General features: G+C 40.4%; 1 protein-coding gene across 1 annotated transcript; it reads left to right on the forward strand.

Annotated features, from left to right (window-relative positions):
• The first annotated feature begins 5,546 nt into the window (after positions 1-5,546).
• LOC104545208 (riboflavin-binding protein) lies at positions 5,547-17,225 on the forward strand. Its single transcript, XM_010190284.1, has 5 exons — positions 5,547-5,697; positions 6,413-6,512; positions 7,646-7,774; positions 12,717-12,828; positions 16,863-17,225. The coding sequence occupies exons 1-5, from the start codon at positions 5,559-5,561 to the stop codon at positions 17,103-17,105; spliced, it is 723 nt and encodes a 240-aa protein (XP_010188586.1). The 5' UTR covers positions 5,547-5,558; the 3' UTR covers positions 17,106-17,225.
• The last annotated feature ends 1,629 nt before the right edge of the window (positions 17,226-18,854 follow it).

Below are 18,854 nucleotides of genomic sequence, written 5' to 3' on the forward strand. Positions count from 1 at the left end.
ATCAGATCTTAACTGTTATCACCTTCTCTTTGGGCATCCAAAGACGAGTTTTAAGGAGGGCAAGGTGGAGGATTACACATAGTTATGTGTATTACAGAAATGCCTCCCAAATATGCGATGACACATACATGGAAGCCATAGAAATCCAACAGGTTTGCAGTGGAGGCTGGCAACAGGACACTTCAAGAGTTTTAATGTGTCTGTACTGAAAGAGAAGAGGCAGAAAGGGCTTAGATAAACTGAGAAGAGGGTTGGACATGAAAGTTGGTTTTGATTGATACAACCGAGAGGGGAGCCATTTAAGGGATGCAGAGAGAGAGGGCATAATGTAAATAAAGTTATTGGGAAAAATACCTTTCCCATGAGTGTTGTGGTCAATTTTCTAACCACAGATTCATCACAGGGCAATGAGTCAAGCTATCTAGAACTAATATGACGTGTATGGGAGTCATTCCTCAGAGATGTCTGCAGAGACACTACACTGACCTCAACTGTGTTCTCCTTAAAATTCACTCCTGACACAAACAGCAAAAGCTCAGCAATGATTAATCTGGTGGTTTCCAGTCACTGCCATTTAATATGTTGACCAGTATGAGCTCAGTGTTACCCTGTGCTTGCATTATTTGTTTTCTTTATAGACCTGTCAGCTCTTAATTTTGATCACAAGGTGTTTGGCATAACAACTAATAAAACCCCAGGAAGCTAACACAATGGGGCTTAGAGGCTGGCAGTTCTGACTTGAGGTACAGCCAGTCCTACCCTCCCCTATTTGTCTCTCATTGTGATATACCACCCTGTTCCTCACAGCGACACAACTCTTCTACAGCTGTGCTATGAACTGAGCAGGAAAATTGATTTGGCCACAAACACTGGAGGCAGGGGTATGTGCTGGGTTTCTTTTTGCTGGATCAGTTCCCCCATCTGGTTGGGCGCCCAAGACCACCTGAGTTGGGCCAGCGCAGTGGAGGGAAACAGGCAGCACAGGATCAGGGCAGAAAAAGGGGGCTATCCATAATCCGGTATTGGCACCAAGTACTCCAAAACGCCATGTCACAACTTCATGTCAAGCTCCATAAGCAATTTTAGAAAATTCAATCCACTATTAATAGTCTAGATTAGAAACAAGATGGCAGTTTGTTAGTTCTGGAGTATAGGTCAAGCTAGACCCAGATTTTCTTTGTTGCTTGTGAGAGCCCACATCACACCACACAGTCAGTAGCTGTCCAAACCAAAGCCCGTTCTTTGTAGAAAAAAATAACAATAATTGTTGGTAGTTCAAGGAACCTCACAGTAACAGACTAGCAGAATGTGAAAGGCAAATGAAAGACTAAGGCAAAGGAAGAGCAGTCAGTTATGCTTTCAGGAGGTGCTTTCAACTCAGTAATAAGCTAAAATAAGTAGGTTTTTGTCCCCTTTAATTTTGAAAAACCTAACATGGGGCTTAAAATAACATTTTTACAATGATAATTTTGTTGTTTTGGTTATGATTTCTTTTTAAACCTACTATTCACTAAAATACCTGGGTTTTTCCCCCCACTGACTCACTCTCCTTGTCATATAAAATTACTGGTGCTTTTGTCATTCGTGTGCCCTGTTGGAGAACTAGCTCAGCAACATTGGCATACTCAAATAAAGCAAGTGAGCCTTACTTTGTGCCATGATGTATTCCTTACACAGACAAAGTAAAAGGAGAAATCCTAGCCCTACCAAAGTGAACAGAAACAAATAGCACCTTAAATTCAGTAGCGTTAAGATTTGACCTCACCTTTTTTTTTTTCCAGAGTCAGGAGTGCCAGACTGAGTCCATCTGGAGCGTCTTCTTTGGCATTCAGCTTGACATGTGGTGTGATGCATTCAGCAGAGAGACTTGTAAATACAAACTCTTGGTCCTGAAGTCTAACAAAAGTCAAGAACATATTTTTAACTGATCATCAAATAACGTGCCCTTGTTGCAACTTTAAAGGCAGTTCTGCAAAGGAGCTTCAGGAATGACAGTAAATTAGATAACAACCTGTGCTCCTAATTACATTTCTTATTACGGTTAACAAGAAAAACACTTCCAACTTCTGAGCATGCGGGCTCACGCTGAGATAAGAGGAACAAACAGATTAATTTCATTAGCACACATTGCCATCTATAATAAAGCTATAACGGGCCAAATGCTCTAATTCACGCTCCTGAAACTCAGTCTCCCTCCAGTCACTCTCTTGTTACACTTTCAGGATGCCAAGAAGGGAAATGGATCTGGCAGTTGTCACTGGTTGGACGTGCAAACAATTTTTCCCTTAACCGCATTGGCTTTGCAGAGTTAAGAAGAATCTAAACCCGTGAAAGCTTACTTCAGTCATCAGAGAGATCTGACTCACAAAAAAGGAATCGTTATGTTGAGTTAGGAGATGTCAGTTGACACAGTTACTAAACTGAACACCAGAAGCTGGGAAGTTCGCAACCAGCTTTATTTTTTAAAGGTTTTTTTCCCTAATTTTCTGCTAATGGCTCTTGCCAGAAGGAAGTTGCTCAGGTAGATGGTTCTCAGACCTAGTATAGCAGTGTTTGTGGGTTCAGAATAGATACTTACTTCTACTAGCATCATAGGCCACTATAATTTAGATTATCAGATGATAATAATCATAATAATTTAATGTTGTGGTTCCTAAATTGCTGTCTGTGGCAGTATCTTAACAACATGAATGCTCTAGCTCTAGCTCTTGAAAAGATGAATAGGAGTGACAGGGCACTGTTATAAAATTAAAATTAAATGGCAGCAGGGATCTTAAAAGTACAAGAACACCACTGAGTACTTGAAAATAAGTTCAATTTTAACAAATAGAGAAAAATGACCCATTCAAGTACAGGAAGGGGTAAGAAACTTCCTTTAACAAATTTCTCAGTATAAGACATCATACAAAATAACTTGTCAGAGAATACTTTAAGAAAAAGGAATCGAGATTCTCTTCTCAGGTGATGAAGATGTATTGCTGAGATCTCTAAAAGCTCCTTAGCCTGAGCCTGCTTACATGTATTGCTAACCAAAGCCAAGCCTGAGAAATCACAAACATATGACAATTTTCCTTCCTGCTGCTAGAAATTCTGCCTAATCTCCCAGCAAGTGGTCCCATTTGGCTCATACTCAAAGCCTGAAAGAGATCCCAGTTTCCTATAGCTTAATATGATTTGTATGTCAATTCAGTGAACAGAGGCATTACAAGAAACCTCCTGGCATGCTTACACCTTTACAAGCGTGCATATATTTTGCTCAAAGCGAGCAGTAAGGCACAGAGCACGTACTATTTCTGTGCTTTTTGCCAAGCTAGCTAGCCCATCCACTCATCACAATGTTGAAAGTGAGCGCTCCTATTATGGTCTTTATTTGCTATGAATACACAGATCCAAGTGACGAGCAGTATGCACAAACCTTATACATTACAGATCAGCAAGCAGCTCCATTAATTTCAGCTGATGCTAGATCAAGCCACATGAGGTGAAGGCATGGGTAATAAGCCATTAGATTTACTTCAGTTTCTCCTACAGTTACTTTATGCCTTTTTAAACTTGCCTTAATTAAATTCATTCTTTAAACTTGTCTTAAGTTCATTCTGGAACATTAAAATCACTCTGTTTCCACTGATCTGGAAATGGCTCTTTTTAGGCCAGCAACACTTTTGCCTTGAGACATTTACTAGAGCTAGGATAGGAATCGGTGCTTAGAGCTTATAGAGATTGCTTTATTACCATACTTAGTGAGGTTCATACCACCCTTCCACTGTTCCAGTGTTTGGTTTTTCAAGCAAAAATGTTTGTAATTAATGGCTCCAAAGTATTATCTGACAAACCAGTGTTCTGTTTTAAACACAAAACCAACAGATGCTACTTTCCTTATGCATCTAAATAATTGCAAGTTAGTGAACGTTGCTGCTCTTTACAGTACTCAATGAGATTTGATCTACGAAATTAAGTGCACCTATTTGTATCTACCATGTCTACCTTATGCTATAGTTTATGTTCAGATGCAGAATCCTCTTGAGAAAGCAGATCTCACAGTGAAATCCAATCAGGAATTGCTATCAGTGGTATAAGCAAGTTTCTTGTAGTGCTTGTGACACCAGTCAGAGAGTACATATGAGGCAGGTAGAGCCACCAGAGTGAACAGCAGCAGGTTTTAAAGGGACCTGGTGAACAAAGAGCAAAGACTTAGGAGATGTGGACTCTTTTTGAGGGGCTGCAGTAAAATCACTGTGTAAGCCAAGGCAAGCCATCATATCTATAGTCAGAATTGAGCCAGTCAGGCTCAAATATAAAGTCTTGTTTTCAATGTTTCTGATTCAGTGAAGTCCTAATAAGACCCCCATGAAACTGTTGTATAAATGAATCTAAGAATTAATAATAAAAGGAATCTTTGAAAACTCAGGTGGGAGGTTAGCTGTGTTTGGTATACAGGAGAACTATTGTTTTTCTAATTCTAACCTATGTTTGTACTTTCCCCTTTATCAAGTCAACGTTTGCAAGCAATAAAAGGGCATTATGTGCTGGTCATTGCATCTGCTTTTGTGATAAATCTATGTTACCCTTCCAAAGGGTCAAGGAACTCTTCCAGGGCAAACAAATTCTGGAGCACTAATGCCAGATGGTGTGTATATAAAGTGGAAAATGAGAAAAGCAATTTACTGTGTTCCTGTTCCAGGGAGACGTATCACCCAGAAGGACAGCAAAAGAGGTGAGAAACTACTGAGACAGATTTCTTCTTCTGTAATATGTTGTTTTCTTTATATCTGAAAAGTCTAGGTACATAGAGGAGCTGCAGTTCTTATTCAGACAAAATTATTCCAAGAAGATAACAAAAATATTTAACAAAAGAATGAAGGGTTAAATTAATAACAAGTATATATAATTATGCATTTATTTATCTAACAGGTTCTATATTTATGTAATTGCCCACTAATATGTAGTCTATGTTTAGAGAAATTTTAGTCTCACAGACAAAACGTATTTATTTTGCATTTTTGACCGAACTGTACAAAAGAAGTAGAAAATAATGGATCAGATTCTTAAGTATAAGTCAGCATAGCCTCAGCAAAAGCAAGTTATCAATGTAATTTATCCAGCTCAGGTGCTGACCACTAATAGCTCACTTGCAGCTGTATTAAATAGTAATTTCCAAGTGTGCAAAACAACTCTTCGAGTTTTAGAACTCATCAATCTCTTCTGCAAATGTAGTGAAGGGTTCAAAGGTAAATTCAGGTCAGTGTAAGAAATTGAAAGTAATGTTCTTAAATACTGACGATTAGAACATGTTTTCATAAACAGCCTGAACTATTGGTGGCTTTTATCGTTTGCCACCGAACCTCAAAAATATGTAGCAGAAGTGTTCAGATATAAGCAAAGAGAAAGGGAGAATGTGTGTCTTAATATTTATGTGTGCATCTTTGCTGAGCGTATATTATTTGGTTATATATGTAGCTTTTTTAAAGCAGTCTTTCCTTTTAATATTATGGCTTCCCCTAGAAATAAAGGATATAAATCAAGACTTCTCTCCATACAGGAAAAAGAACCGAACAACAATGCTAAGGTTTTCCATCACCCTCTTTGCTGTCATAATGTCATCGACCTCCCAAAAATATGAGTGTCTGGAAGGGGGCACCCACAAACCGAAGCCAAGTCCTGAGCCATATATGCGTGAATGCACTCTGTACTCGAAATGTAAGAGTGGTTTAATTTTTGCCAAATATAGCCTAGAAGTACAGCTTTGTACACACTAATTGTTTTTGCAGTCCCTTTAATTTCTCAAAAATATATAAGATGCAGTATACATTGCATTTGAAAAGCTTCCTTCACTGGCACTTTGCTGCATGCAAATCAAGAGTAAGATTCTGGTTCTTAACAAAGTCAGCAGCAAAACTCTCCTTGACTTCATTTATTATCTTTAAAAAATTCTGATGCAGTTTACTTTTCTTGTAGCTCCATCTGCCTAAACAAGCAAAGATAAATGTGGTTTATTGTGACTAAGTATAAAAATTAATCAATTGTAGCAGACACCAAATGGGAAAGGTTGAAATCAAAATTCTATAGTGAGCAAAGGATAGTATTTATTACATTTCTTCAACTCTCTTGTTATGTTTGGTAGCTTTCAAAGTTAGTATCCCTCAGGAAGTAACATCTGGCAGGACACTAGTAAAATTCTTGGGGCTCTCTGGGCACACCTTGGGAAAGCAGCATTGATGCCAGTCCACCTCACTTGGCATTTACACTGCTGCTTCCAAAACCAAAAATGTTAGAGCTTGAGTTAATCTTCTACTTAGTACTAAGAGACTTCGTCATGTTATGGACCAAAAAAGATTCATCTTACATTTTGAGTATTTCAAATATAGTTTTGAAGAAAATCCTTATTGCAGGATCTTTGTTTCATTCCTTACAGCTTCCTGTTGCTATGCAGACTTCACAGAGCAATTGGCTCATTCCCCAGTAATTAAAGTAAACAACAGCTACTGGAACAGATGTGGGCAGCTCAGTAAATCGTAAGTCAGCTTTGATGTTGTCTGTGTCCTGGTTCAATGGATCTGGGCTGTAGCAGTCACATAGCTAATGGTAACTCCTCCTGGAGCTGCTGATGGACAGTCCCCAGGTTACCCTAGAGATGATGCTACCCAGCCCAGTTCCCACTGTCTTGTCTCTATACCTGACCAACATCTGGCTCTTCTTCTCCTCTGACAAAAACTCATGAATCTCTAAGTATATACAATTTGCACAGAAGGATTTATACCATTTTATCAAGAAAGGGTTATGATTTTTCAAGTTTGCTTTCAGTATAGAACCAGATCTAGCAATTCAAAGCAGTCATAAAGCCAGTAGATAACAACCACGCTGCACCTCTGTAGCTCTCCACAGCAACCATCACATACCTGTGTGACCCCCAGTCAATACAGACCAGGCATCTTCTTTTGTTTAGAAAGCAGATCAACTAGATTGTTAAAACTCACAAACAAAATGCACACGAGTCCAGAAATGAAACTTCAGAATATTTAGAATAAAAATTCTTGTAGTCCTGTGGGTTTTGTAACCATGAAGAATGTCTTCATAATTACGATTTTTAGTACCCTGTTAGATGTTAGAGCTGTGAAACATGGCAAGTAATAGAAATAAAAGAATGAAAGTACAAAACAATTAAGCAAAAACAGATGTGCAAAAGTAATAGCAATTGCCTGCCACTCCCAGAAGCGCAGCAAGAGTATGTGTTTTTAACTAACTTCAGCTGGGCTGTGGGAAAATCTAAAGATTAGTGAAACCATGAGGCTACAGCAGTTTTGTACCATAGTTTTAAACTACATTTTATTATTGCCTGGAATCATTCTTGCCAGGAAAACTCAAGGCCTCAAAAGTTTACGGAAAGCTTACACAAATAGGGCTGAAATATGCATGGAAACATTTGTGCACTCTTTAGCTGGCTATGGTAATTGCACAGTCAGAGTCTGTACATAATGCCAAAGGAATGAGTTTGGAAACTAGACACTAACAGGGCGAAAGGATGCTTTTCTGTGTTTTTCTCATAATCCGTAGTATTCCATCCACATCAAAGCAGGCCTAGAAAAGTGAGGCAGTAGCCTTGATGCTAAGAAACAGGCTTATTTGTGGCTTTTCTCTCCTACCACAGCTGTGAAGATTTCACAAAGAAAATCGAGTGCTTTTACCGGTGTTCTCCACACGCTGCTCGCTGGATCCATCCCAACTACACGGCTGCTATTCAGTCTGTTCCATTGTGTCAAAGCTTTTGTGATGACTGGTAGGTTCAGGTTCTTTATCAAAGCACTTTTATTTAGCTTTAATATGCTTGTGTTACTCAGGTGTCGAGGAGCATGGGTGGATGAGGCACAGATCTCCCAAACAGGTGGCAGTAAGATTTGATGGTGCTGTACCACCTTTATGCATTTTCACTTCGTTTTCCTCTTCATTTCTTGTTTGCCTTCTCTACTTTTTTCTTTGCTAAGCTTCTACTCCCAAAATAACAGACATAGGCTGAATTCAGGATGGCCTCAGGGGCAGCACCACCCTGCTTTCAGTGAGAAAGCAGTGCAGAGGCTTCAGAGCTGCCTGGCATGGCAGCTCACACATATTGGCAGGCACTAACAGCAGTGAGGGCCTTCTCACCCTTTGAAAAGTCCATGCCTGTGAGTTGGCATTTATGCAGTTAGCATTTTAAATCTAAATACTTGATCATGATATATTTCTTTTATATATATAAAACGCACTATGAAATCATTAAAGCAGCCGCTTTCTCTATGTTTTCAATTAGCTTAATTCCTTATTTTTTCACCCCTGGCCTTTTCTCTTCCCTTCCATCATCCCTCTCTCTAAAACCACTTCTAAAAGACTACATTTCAGAGAAATTTGCAGCCAAGTAATGCTAAAAATATTAATAGCAATGAGCAAGCATAATAGCATTTAATTTTGTTTCCCAGAACGTAGCATCAGGGAATCACATTATTTTTTGAGTGCAAGACACAGGGGGACAACCCAGCATCCGTCTGTCCTTAGTCTTGGCATAGGAGCATTAAATCCAGGTGGGGTACTGAGATTTTTTCAGTGGTCCATACCCAGCACTTGTCTCTCCTTCCCTCTATCCCTCCTTCCCTGTTATGAGATGTTGGATCTTAAATAGTGTCATATAAAGCTCAGTCAGTACCATATTAATGTTAAGCCTTGTAACTATAGTAAATAATCTGTATGGTTCAATTGGTGTGAAGCATAGCACAAACAGCACAGGCTATGTTCACACTATAGGATTACAACTGCTAGCATCCCTTGAAAGTAATGAACTGTGAATGTCTGAATCCCTTAGGCTGCTCTGAAAACCGTGAAAAACTGTTGTAATATTTCTAAAAATGTTATAAAAGAGCCTTTCTTGAAAGCACAGAAAATACAGAACACATGGTAGCACATGGTCAGGTTCTTTAACATTGCTCTGTACAGTAAAAAAAATGGTTACACAACTTGAATGTTATTGACACATGGATCCATTTTCACTCTCATCTCCTCTCTAACAGCAAAGTCATGTATTCAGTGCAGTATTTTGGTAGGATTTGCCATAAATATGTCTCCATTGCTTTGTGCCAGAGAAGGAAACAAGAAGCATAGCTTGGATTTCTAATGGAAGATAGTGAGAAGGGCTGATGTATTTCTCAGATTCCATAGGGTTTCCTCTAGTGATGAATTTTATTTCTGTGTGAGGAAATTCCATGTGCCTCAGGAACAGAGTTTTCATGTGCAGTCTTCCTTCCTAAATTTTTGGTAATCATCTAAACAGAATCCAGATTACTGACCTCCTTGAAAATGAAGACTGAGACCGTGAATTTGCCTCAGTGCACAGAATCTCAAAGCTCAGAACCAAACACTACCAAAATTTGAAAGCATCTGGATATTAAAGCATTGGAGTTACCAGTGAGCTTTAGAATGGATCTAGCAGGCAAAGCGATAGAATGCCAGTATCAAAACAAATGTATCCCAAAATAAGTAGCACAGAGTCATCACCAAGCTGCTCTATCCAGTGAAAGTGTAAAGATGAAAGAAAATACACCCTGTAAGTTTAGTTTGCATCTATGAACTGGTTTAAACCAGCCTTAGTATATATGAGATTTATACCAAAGTGTATATGCTGGGCCAATATTACATAGCAAAACGCTCAGTGTCCCCTGGGTATTGCCAGAACATCCAGGGAAACAGCATTTTTAACTGTTGTTGTTGGAAAGCCTGTGTGTGCGTGTGTGTGTGTGTGCGTGTGTGTGTTGTGACCTGCTGCACAGGAAAAAACAGACCCTTTTCCAGAAGAGAGTGTCCTGGCAGAGAGCAGGCTCTGCTCTAAACAAATACTGAACAATGTTCTATTGCCCCTGTTGGCGTCATAGATGCCTGGCCTGAATCAAAAATGTAATGATGACCCATTACCATGCATGCTTGTCTGTGGGCCTGCCTAATGCCAATGTCAAGCTTATTCCCTCACCCTGCTTAAGGCCTGAGGCTAGAAAAGAGCCTGGACAGAATTCCCACTCTTTCTGGTGATTTAAAGTACCATTTTTTCATGTTCTAGTCACTGCAGTCCCTTTAGCGTGCTGTAGCACTGCTAGTGATGTGACCTACTTTCTCTACATGCCGTGAGTGTGCCTGCTGCACACTGTGTGTCTTTGTGGCCAGAAATGTGCAGAGGATTCTGAATGAGCAGTGACTCCATTTAAAAGGAATCAATCTCACTAGCTTGGGGCCTTCCTTTTCTTCCCATTGTTTTAGAATTCCTTGCTCCCACTAGTCTTAAAACTACAGCTTTTGAAAGAGCCTGATGTACAAGCCATTTTCTGATCCACCTGTGAAAGGGTCCTGTGCCCTTTAAAAGAGAAACGACTGATAATAAAAAATGGGGGGAAGGGGGTTTAAAATAAAAATATCCTGCCCATTGTGCACAGGGAACTAGTATGTGCAGGGAGGATCTTTTAAGTATTTATAGTTATGTTTCTCACAGACTTTAATTAATGTTTGAAGAAACCACTTATGGGTTTCTGGCCAGCAGAAATCAGACTTTTCATAAGTCATGATTTTTCATAAACTTAGCTTCATAGTTACTTCCATCGGGATAAAGGAAAACTCATAACAACAGTGCTGTGCCTTGCTACCTGCCTATATAACAAACCAGAGTCAGGCAATGATCGTAATTAGGAGACATTTCATCTGACAATTCAATAGATAACAGTGAATAAAAATATAAATACTTTAATAAACATATTTAATTCAGATTCCTGAGAAACCAGATGCACAGCATGAATGCCCCAGTTCAGTAAAACTCTGAAATACACATTCATAATTTGTAAAGGAAAACTGAAGGTGACACTAATCTCAAAAGTAGCAGTTTTACCCTCTCCTAAGCCCCAGGGGCTGCTCATTCTTTCCCCTGCAGCAGCACTGTCTGAGAGGCCATGAGGCAACTCTGGTCTGGGAACCCATCAGGCTGAAAAATACCTAGCTAAAAAAAAAGGAAAGCAAAAAAGAAGACTGTGAGAAAGGCACAACTGCTTTAAGTGGAAGTGCTGGTATTAAGCTGTTCACAGTAGATATTGATCGACTTTACTGGAAAGCAATGAATTTAAGTACATGCATAAAGTAAAGCACATGCCTACATGGCATGAAGAATCAGGGGCTCGTTGTTGAATCTGATGCTGGTATGTGGAGAGTTCATAGATGGTGATTAACAAAAAGTTTGTATTGATGCTTCTAACTGGTGCGCCTTCAAGCAGGCAAGGTGAGTAGCGTGAGAGAAACAGCTGGCACTGGGGAGTTACAGAATCACAGGATCCCAGAACGTTAGGGATTGGAAGGGACCTCCAAAGCTCATCCAGTCCAATCCCCCTGCCGGAGCAGGAACACCCAGATGAGGTTACACAGGAAGGCGTCCAGGCGGGTTTTGAATGTCTGCAGAGAAGGAGACTCCACAACCTCTCTGGGCAGCCTGGTCCAGTGCTCTGTCACCCTCACTGAGAAGAAGTTTCTTCTCAAATTTAAGTGGAAAAATTTGTACCTCTGTGTGTCTTTCGCAGTCAGATACACACAGCAGCTAACAAACAACAAACCAAATATTTGGGACCCTAGTCCCAAATCCAGTCATGGCACAAACTGGTAGAATCTGCCCATTAATGTCACATTATATTAATTTATCAAATCACAGCCTTTGTTTCCAGCAGAGCCCCTACCTCAAACAGCAAATATACCCAAAGGAATTAATTATGAATACCTAAACTACGTTAACTTTTTGAAAGCTATACTCTCAGTTACTGGTGTGAATAGTCCACCTGAAGCCACTGAGGCTAAATTTAAGTAGATGTTAACTGATTTGCAGAAAGTCATCCTTAATAAAGTTAAGAGCCAAAACGCAGAATATAAAAAAAGTGGAAGGAAATTACGTAGGATAATGGTAAGTCACAAGATCTGTCATCACACAGACCAGCCAGTTGCATGCTGTACTTGTTCCAGGCCATTTATAGGCTTATTTTTACATTACAGCTTACAAGTTAAAAATAACTTAAAATTGAAAATTTTAGACCCTATACCCTACTCTTCTCTTTCCTCCTTCACTTCAAGTTTAACTTCTTTGAAAACATCATTCTGAGGCTGATAGGCTGTTAGTTTATATAATTTTGTTGGTTTGGATTTTCCCTATTTCAGTGAATGTTCCTCACAGCAACACCCTGCCCAGGAAATATCGTTCTTCTTTTCCCATACTAATTCATAAACACAATCTTTACCCACATCCCCCTCAAGTGACAGTTCCCTCTTAGTGTACCTATGCTCTGTCACAATATTGAACATCAGCATTCATGAAACTCCCTCCCACACACTATCTCCTCCGCTCAGAACCATCAGCAAACATAACCAAGCAGAAAACATTGCATGAATGACTGTTGCTCCTCAGAACGCGAGCCCTTTACTTGAGTTCGTGAGTATAAAAGATAGTGGGTGAACTGTTTAGTTTTCATTGGGATTTAGGTCTTCGTGGCCAGCTCAGAGTTTATGTACGTGTCATGCTAAAATAAGGTGCACATTTCTTGAAGATCTGTTGCTAAGCTGCACTGTGCAACTATACAACGTTAGTAGCATAGCCCACGTAGGCTTTTTGAGTTGAATCTGAGTCCACTGAAAAAAAAGTGAGAGCAATAACTGTGTCTTCTATGCTAATCTCCATGAAGGTATGAAGCTTGCAAAGATGATTCCATATGTGTTCGTAACTGGCTGACGGACTGGGAATGGGATGAAAGTGGAGAAAACCGCTGTAAGAATAAATGTATTCCCTACAGTGAGGTAAGAAAACCTGATCACCTGGAGGAGAAAAAATGGTATTAAGAGTTCTTGGTGTTGGTTGGTTGGTTTTTTTTCCCTGAAGATGCAGGTGTAAAATGCAACAGGTGAATTATTTGTACTTCAGCAGTTTCAAGCCATACCCACATCAGACTTTTTAAGTACATAAATTTTAAAGCATTCGTGTAGATCGCTTACTCTCAGTATATATACATTTAATTAATCACTATTCGTACCACTTGTGAAACAAAAGTAACAGTTCAAGCAACACTGATATTTTAACGACAGTGGGGTTTAGAAAGAAAAGGTTAAATGAACTTTGTTCAAACAACAGGGACACTGAGACGCATTTCATAAGGTTCTTTACATAATGTGGTGCTTTACACGCCTCTTGTCTTTTTAAATTGGAACATAAGTTCCCAAATCACTGAGGAATTCTGAAGGTTTTCTTGCCTATTAGGCATCTTTGCCCTTTTCTCTCTTTTACCTTGCTATGTTCAAGTCCTTCTCCATACTCCAAATCCCTAAGTCTTTACATTCTTCTAATCGTCTCCCTTTTGTCCTCCATAGACCTATCCTATCTCTGATGAGGTTCTCCACTGTGTCTCCCCTTGGCTAGGCAGAGCTAACTTTATTCTGTATAACTCTGATGGTTAAAGAGCAGCACTGACAAAATTTCTGAGAAGGTTTAATGGTTGGGATAACTAATTTGATGAGCAAAAGTGTATAAAATGAGAACTGACAAGACTTATAGGAGCAAGGTTGCCTGGAACCTGATCTACAGACCTTTCAAAAAGGCAGGTAGGATTTTTTCTAGTGACTCAAGAAAGTTTAGTATCAGGGCAATATAATACAGCCCAAAACTGCTACACTTACTTTATTTTTTTAAAGTTGCACTGCACTGAGTCCATGAAAACTGTCCAAACTGTAGAAGTAAACGAAATTCAAGTGTAGTGCCTAGGGACAGGTTAGTAAGGCTTGCAGAGATCCCAAATTTATTGTCAAGAATTCAAGTGCATGTACTTCCAGCAGTCAGAAGCAACTGATATATGTGGTAGTCACAGTCCAGTTAGTGCAGGATTGCTGTCTGCCTTGCAAAAGTGACACTAATCAGCAGGCTCAGGAAGGTGGCCAAAAACCAAATGGGCTGCAGAAACTTACATCTTAGTTTCCCAGATGTGCAAAATCATCAGCGTTTTCAGATGAAGTTTAATTTTGCCTGGTAAAATTAAAACCTGTGTAAGCCATCTCCAGTCCCTGTCCAAACTGTCCCTCACCCAGAGATAGGAGATTTTAACCTGGAATTCCCTTGTACTTATTTCTTAAAGAAAATATAGAGAAAAAAACCATGCAGCAAATCCAGAGGTCTTATCACTTGAAGCCAGGCACAGCCATTCCTAAACTAAACAGAACCACACCCTAAACTGCCCATGTTTATCACCAAAAATAGGCTTACATGGCAAGTACGAATAAAGATTAAGTTTCTTCAGAGAAATTTTAAAAAACCTCACATCTCCCATTTGAAAATTACATGATATGCAAACAGTGGACTAGCTTGGTTTGGATTCAGCCCATGGAAAAGAAAGCTACTGTTACCCAGAAGCACAGAGTTCTCCAACGTCAGAGCACTGTGGACAGATACTTCCTTTTGCTGCCCTCAGCTCATACGGAGGAGCAATCAGCAGCCCTACATGAGACATATGCAAGTGGCTGTGAGGGCTATTTGGTACAAATGCTGGATATGGAACAAATACTGAATATTAAGAATGCATAATGGATCATAGCCAGTTTGAGCCTGGCTAAAATGAGGCACATTTTGTCATTGTTCTCCCAGCTGAGTGCTCCTCAAGCAATGTTAACGGATAGACTAGAATATTTTCCAAGAAGCTGAAGAATCAGAATCCTTTGCAGTAATTTAGGGACATGTTCAGTAAAATGGGCTGTGTGCACTGTTTATTTGCTGCAGCATTCTGGCTGTGCTCTGATCTTCAAGCAGAGTTAGGAGGAAGGTCAAAATAAAACTACCAATTTAACAAGTAGAAGAGCATGAAGACATGTTACAGTACCTGTGGGACACAAGAACAGAATGTAGCCACATCTCTTGCATACAGACTAAGAAAACCCACATGACAGCTTTTAATACTTTCTGGAATGATTAGCTAAAATAAGGTAGAAATCCAGGAACTGTACAGGAGCTGGAAGAAAATGTCTAATACTGCTTAAAAGCATAGGAATAGTGAGAAAGAAACAGCTAAGATCTGCCTGTCCTGAGAACACAAGGAGAGAACTAGATGCAGCAGCCTTTCCATTTCTGACCCTGCATTGCTCCCAGGGCACGAGCCAACCTCCACACTCCTCCTCCAGCAACTACAGCACCCATGGAACAAGCCCTGGCTAGAGATGGTGTGAACTGAAACACTATTTTACAGACTACAGAGTCTTTGTGGCTGTTTGGAATGGACTCTGTTATTCACAAAGGATAGATTTCAAAGGCAAAAGCAATTATTATTATTACTTCTGGACTGCCTTCCTGCACAGTATAGGTCAACATAGTTCTGCATGTGGGAAGACAGGGAGACATCACCTAAGATGAACTTGCTGTGGAAAAGAGGTGGAGCAGAAGCAGCTGCAGTACTGCTGTTAGCCAGTTCCACTTCTACATCACACACTTAAATCTGTAATCATTATTTTTTTTCACACAGAGTAGCTTCCATGCAGAAATCTCCCAACACACAAGCACCGGGCATCTTCTCCAAGATTCACAGTGTCAGATCTTTATATGAGCTGGTGATGACGGTAAACCAGCACACCATCCAGAAATTATAGCACTAAGAGAAACGCTGGAGGATTCAAGAATCAGCTTCACGTGCAAGGACTGCTTGTACTAATACAGATGAAACAGAGCTTCCTTCAGAGAGATGTTGGTGACATGGTCACGGTGAATCAGTCAGTAACGGAACACAGCAGTCCTGCTGCCGGGGTCCACTGTTATTATCATTAGCACTGTTATTATCATTAACACTCCCACTCCTTAATTCCCAAGGCTTCTACTCCTGCCATCACTCCCAGTCCCAACTTCACTCTTAGCTTTGCTTCTGGGAGTACCTAGAGCTTCCTTTAAAGAAATAGAAAAGATTGAACTTCAACCACAAACACATGGGACAAATGCAGGCAAGATAAAGTGTATATCCTGCCCACTCTGTGGCTGCGCATGATAATTCCTGAGCTAATACCCTTTAGGCAAACTCAAACTGGACGGACAGAAGGTTGTCACGATGTGAGCCTGGCAAGCAAGAAATGTGTGATGGTACAGGTCCTATGACACAGGTCTTACAAAACAATGTACTATCAAGAACAGGACAGACTCACTTGCAGAGTACAAAAAGCTGCAGTTCACAATTTCTTAAGCCAGAAAGGCCATTGCACCACTGGTCACAGCACTTCAGAGGCTTGAAGAAAACTTCTTTTCTTCAAGCAGTTTCTAAGTTATGTCCCTTCTCTTTGTCTGTGAGGTCCTGCCCGGTCACGATGTACGCTGCAGCAGGCACAGTGAGATCCCACGGAGCTGCAGCTCCACTGGGCTGTCTCTAGCCTGTAAAGATTCCCATATTCAAAACACTCAGTCCAGTGGTTTCAGCACTTCTCAGATCCTGAGACATGTCAGGGTGGCCTGACATGCTACAACAAGTTGTGCAGGTTGTCACACACAGCTTTGGTCTGTCAGACCCGGAAAGCTAGCTGCACTGTCAGTCTCGGGGTGGAAACAAAAGGCTGGCTGTTGTTCACTTTGCACTTTGTGTAATCACTTGCTCTCATAACAGCCAAATCTCTTTTGCCAGTGGTGGGACTGGATAACATTTTAAGCTATCTCAGAAGTGATGAAGCTTGGCACACAAGACAGTGAATGACTGTAGCCTGCTTTTTTATAATCCAGTACCAATTTTAAAAAGTTATAAATACTTATCAATTTAACACGAGTTTATTTTTAACTCAGTTCTCTTTTAATTTAATTGATACATTTCTTATTTGACACACAGATGTACGCAAATGGAACTGACATGTGCCAGAATATGTGGGGGCAGTCATTTAAGGTGAGCGAATCCTCCTGCCTCTGCTTGCAAATGAACAAGAAGGACATGATGGCAATCAAGTACCTCCTCTCCAAAAGCTCAGAGGAAAGCTCCAGCAGCAGTAGCAGCAGCAGCGAGGAAGATGCCTGCCAAAAGAAACTCCTGAAGTTCGAGAAACTAGAGGGAGGGGAAGGGGAGCAGACAAGATAAATGCTGGTGGATGTATGTCAGGACAAGAGAAATTGTCGTGAAGGCTGAGCTCAGGGCATCACGTCAGATTGCTTTATCCCTTGCTTCCTAGAATATAATAAATTAGTAGCTGGTTATATTCATCTTTCTCTGATATTTTTGCATCTGCACCACAGAGCTCCCAGACAGGTTAGCATAGGTGTAATCATGTCATTTGAACTGAACAGCTAGAAGCCTGAACTTAACATCTAGGGGTTCACTTTCAAAGCGGAGAAGTGCAGGCAGCTCCTGCTGACTTAAGGTGGAACAGTGAGAACTGGAGACCTCTGGAAGGCCGTGCCAGTAACGTACCACATCTTCAACCCAAACCCTTCAGTAGCACAGGCACACAGCACTCCTGTCGCACGTTGCTGCGTGCCTGGCTCTGCTTAGATAAAGAAATGCTGCAGGCAGAAATAGATCAGTAAGCCTGGCTACTGACCACTGAAAATGTATTTCTTTTGTATCTCAAAAACATTCTTGCAAAGCAGATTATTGTGGTGCACTAGATAAATCCTTGGATCTATGTATTGCCAGTACACAGTATGCACAGTCTGTTGCACTAGGCTTTTACCTTAAACAACAGCAGTACAAAAGTCTCCTACAATACAAATTTGAAGCATAATTTTGAGTGCAATTAATTCCATTGAATGATTCCAAACAGAATGATCTCTGACAAACAAGTGTCAGAGAGGGCCCCAGACAGGTTTCTCCCGTCAATAATTCTGCTTCCCAGCATCACTGTTCCAGGCAAAGTAAAACCAAAAGCTGTACCAGTCCCTGAAGAACTCATCAGGTAAGGATGAATGAAATCCTGCTTTCAGTTATGCATCCATACTGGCATCGCTGTAGAGTGGACAGGTCTGTGCCATTCTGTACAGCCTTTCATGGTGGTATCACCAGAGAAACCATGAGAAGGATTTAACTTGGGGGATCAGATTATTGAATTGTGAAAATCAGCATCATCTCAGTGCTTGCTATGGAGCTAGGCACCTTACGGCATTTAAGAATCTGGCCCACAGTTAAAACAATGATTTGGCATATCCTGTTAAACTAGGAGAATCCAGCACACTTTCTTCACTGGACTATTTATTTATTTGAATGGTTTCACACAGCTGCAATAGTAATGCTAGAGTCATGAGGTCATGCTCTGCTTCCAACCAGCTTCTCAGTGAATTTAACATTGGACTAATTCCTACCAGTACTGAATTGTTTTTAGAATGATACTTCGCCACATCTGTATTTTGTGCTAACTCAATTTGTCACTTCTACCGTTTGAAAAGAAAGAACAAGAATTTGGTCTTCTGTAAAGCTCTGACAGTCCATTTCCCCCTCTTTCACTAACTGCCCTTCTTTATTGCTTGTGAATCTGAGCAGAAATTTTCCTGCCTTTCATTTTGCTGTGCAAAATTCAAGAATTATCCCCTCTCACTGCCATAACACCAACTTTGGTTGTATCACCATGGCTAAAGATTTCCTTCATGTTCTTTGTTACGTATACTGTCCTTGTCTCTGCCTATGTCTTTGCTTTTTTTCTTCCCATTCCACTTTATTCTCTTTGCTCTGGCTGAATTACTCTTGAAACCACTCTCAACAAACAATTCTTCCATGCTTAGTTTCAGGATGACCCATGACACTGGTTATTGCATGCTCTCGAACAGCACTGGATCCTCCAGCAGCTAAGGGACCAAGACCATTTCACTCCTGTCCATAACCTTCCCACGGACTTGT

Source organism: Mesitornis unicolor, unplaced genomic scaffold, assembly GCF_000695765.1.
Source record: "Mesitornis unicolor isolate BGI_N332 unplaced genomic scaffold, ASM69576v1 scaffold46298, whole genome shotgun sequence".
In the NCBI taxonomy this organism is placed as follows: domain Eukaryota; kingdom Metazoa; phylum Chordata; class Aves; order Mesitornithiformes; family Mesitornithidae; genus Mesitornis; species Mesitornis unicolor.

Coding starts and splice junctions, on each gene's coding strand:
- LOC104545208 (XM_010190284.1), top strand. CDS start 5,559: ATGCTAAGGTTTTCCATCACCCTCTTTGCTGTCATAATGTCATCGACC. Junction 5,698..6,412: donor ATGCACTCTGTACTCGAAAT/GTAAGAGTGGTT, acceptor CATTCCTTACAG/CTTCCTGTTGCTATGCAGAC. Junction 12,829..16,862: donor AATGTATTCCCTACAGTGAG/GTAAGAAAACCT, acceptor TTTGACACACAG/ATGTACGCAAATGGAACTGA.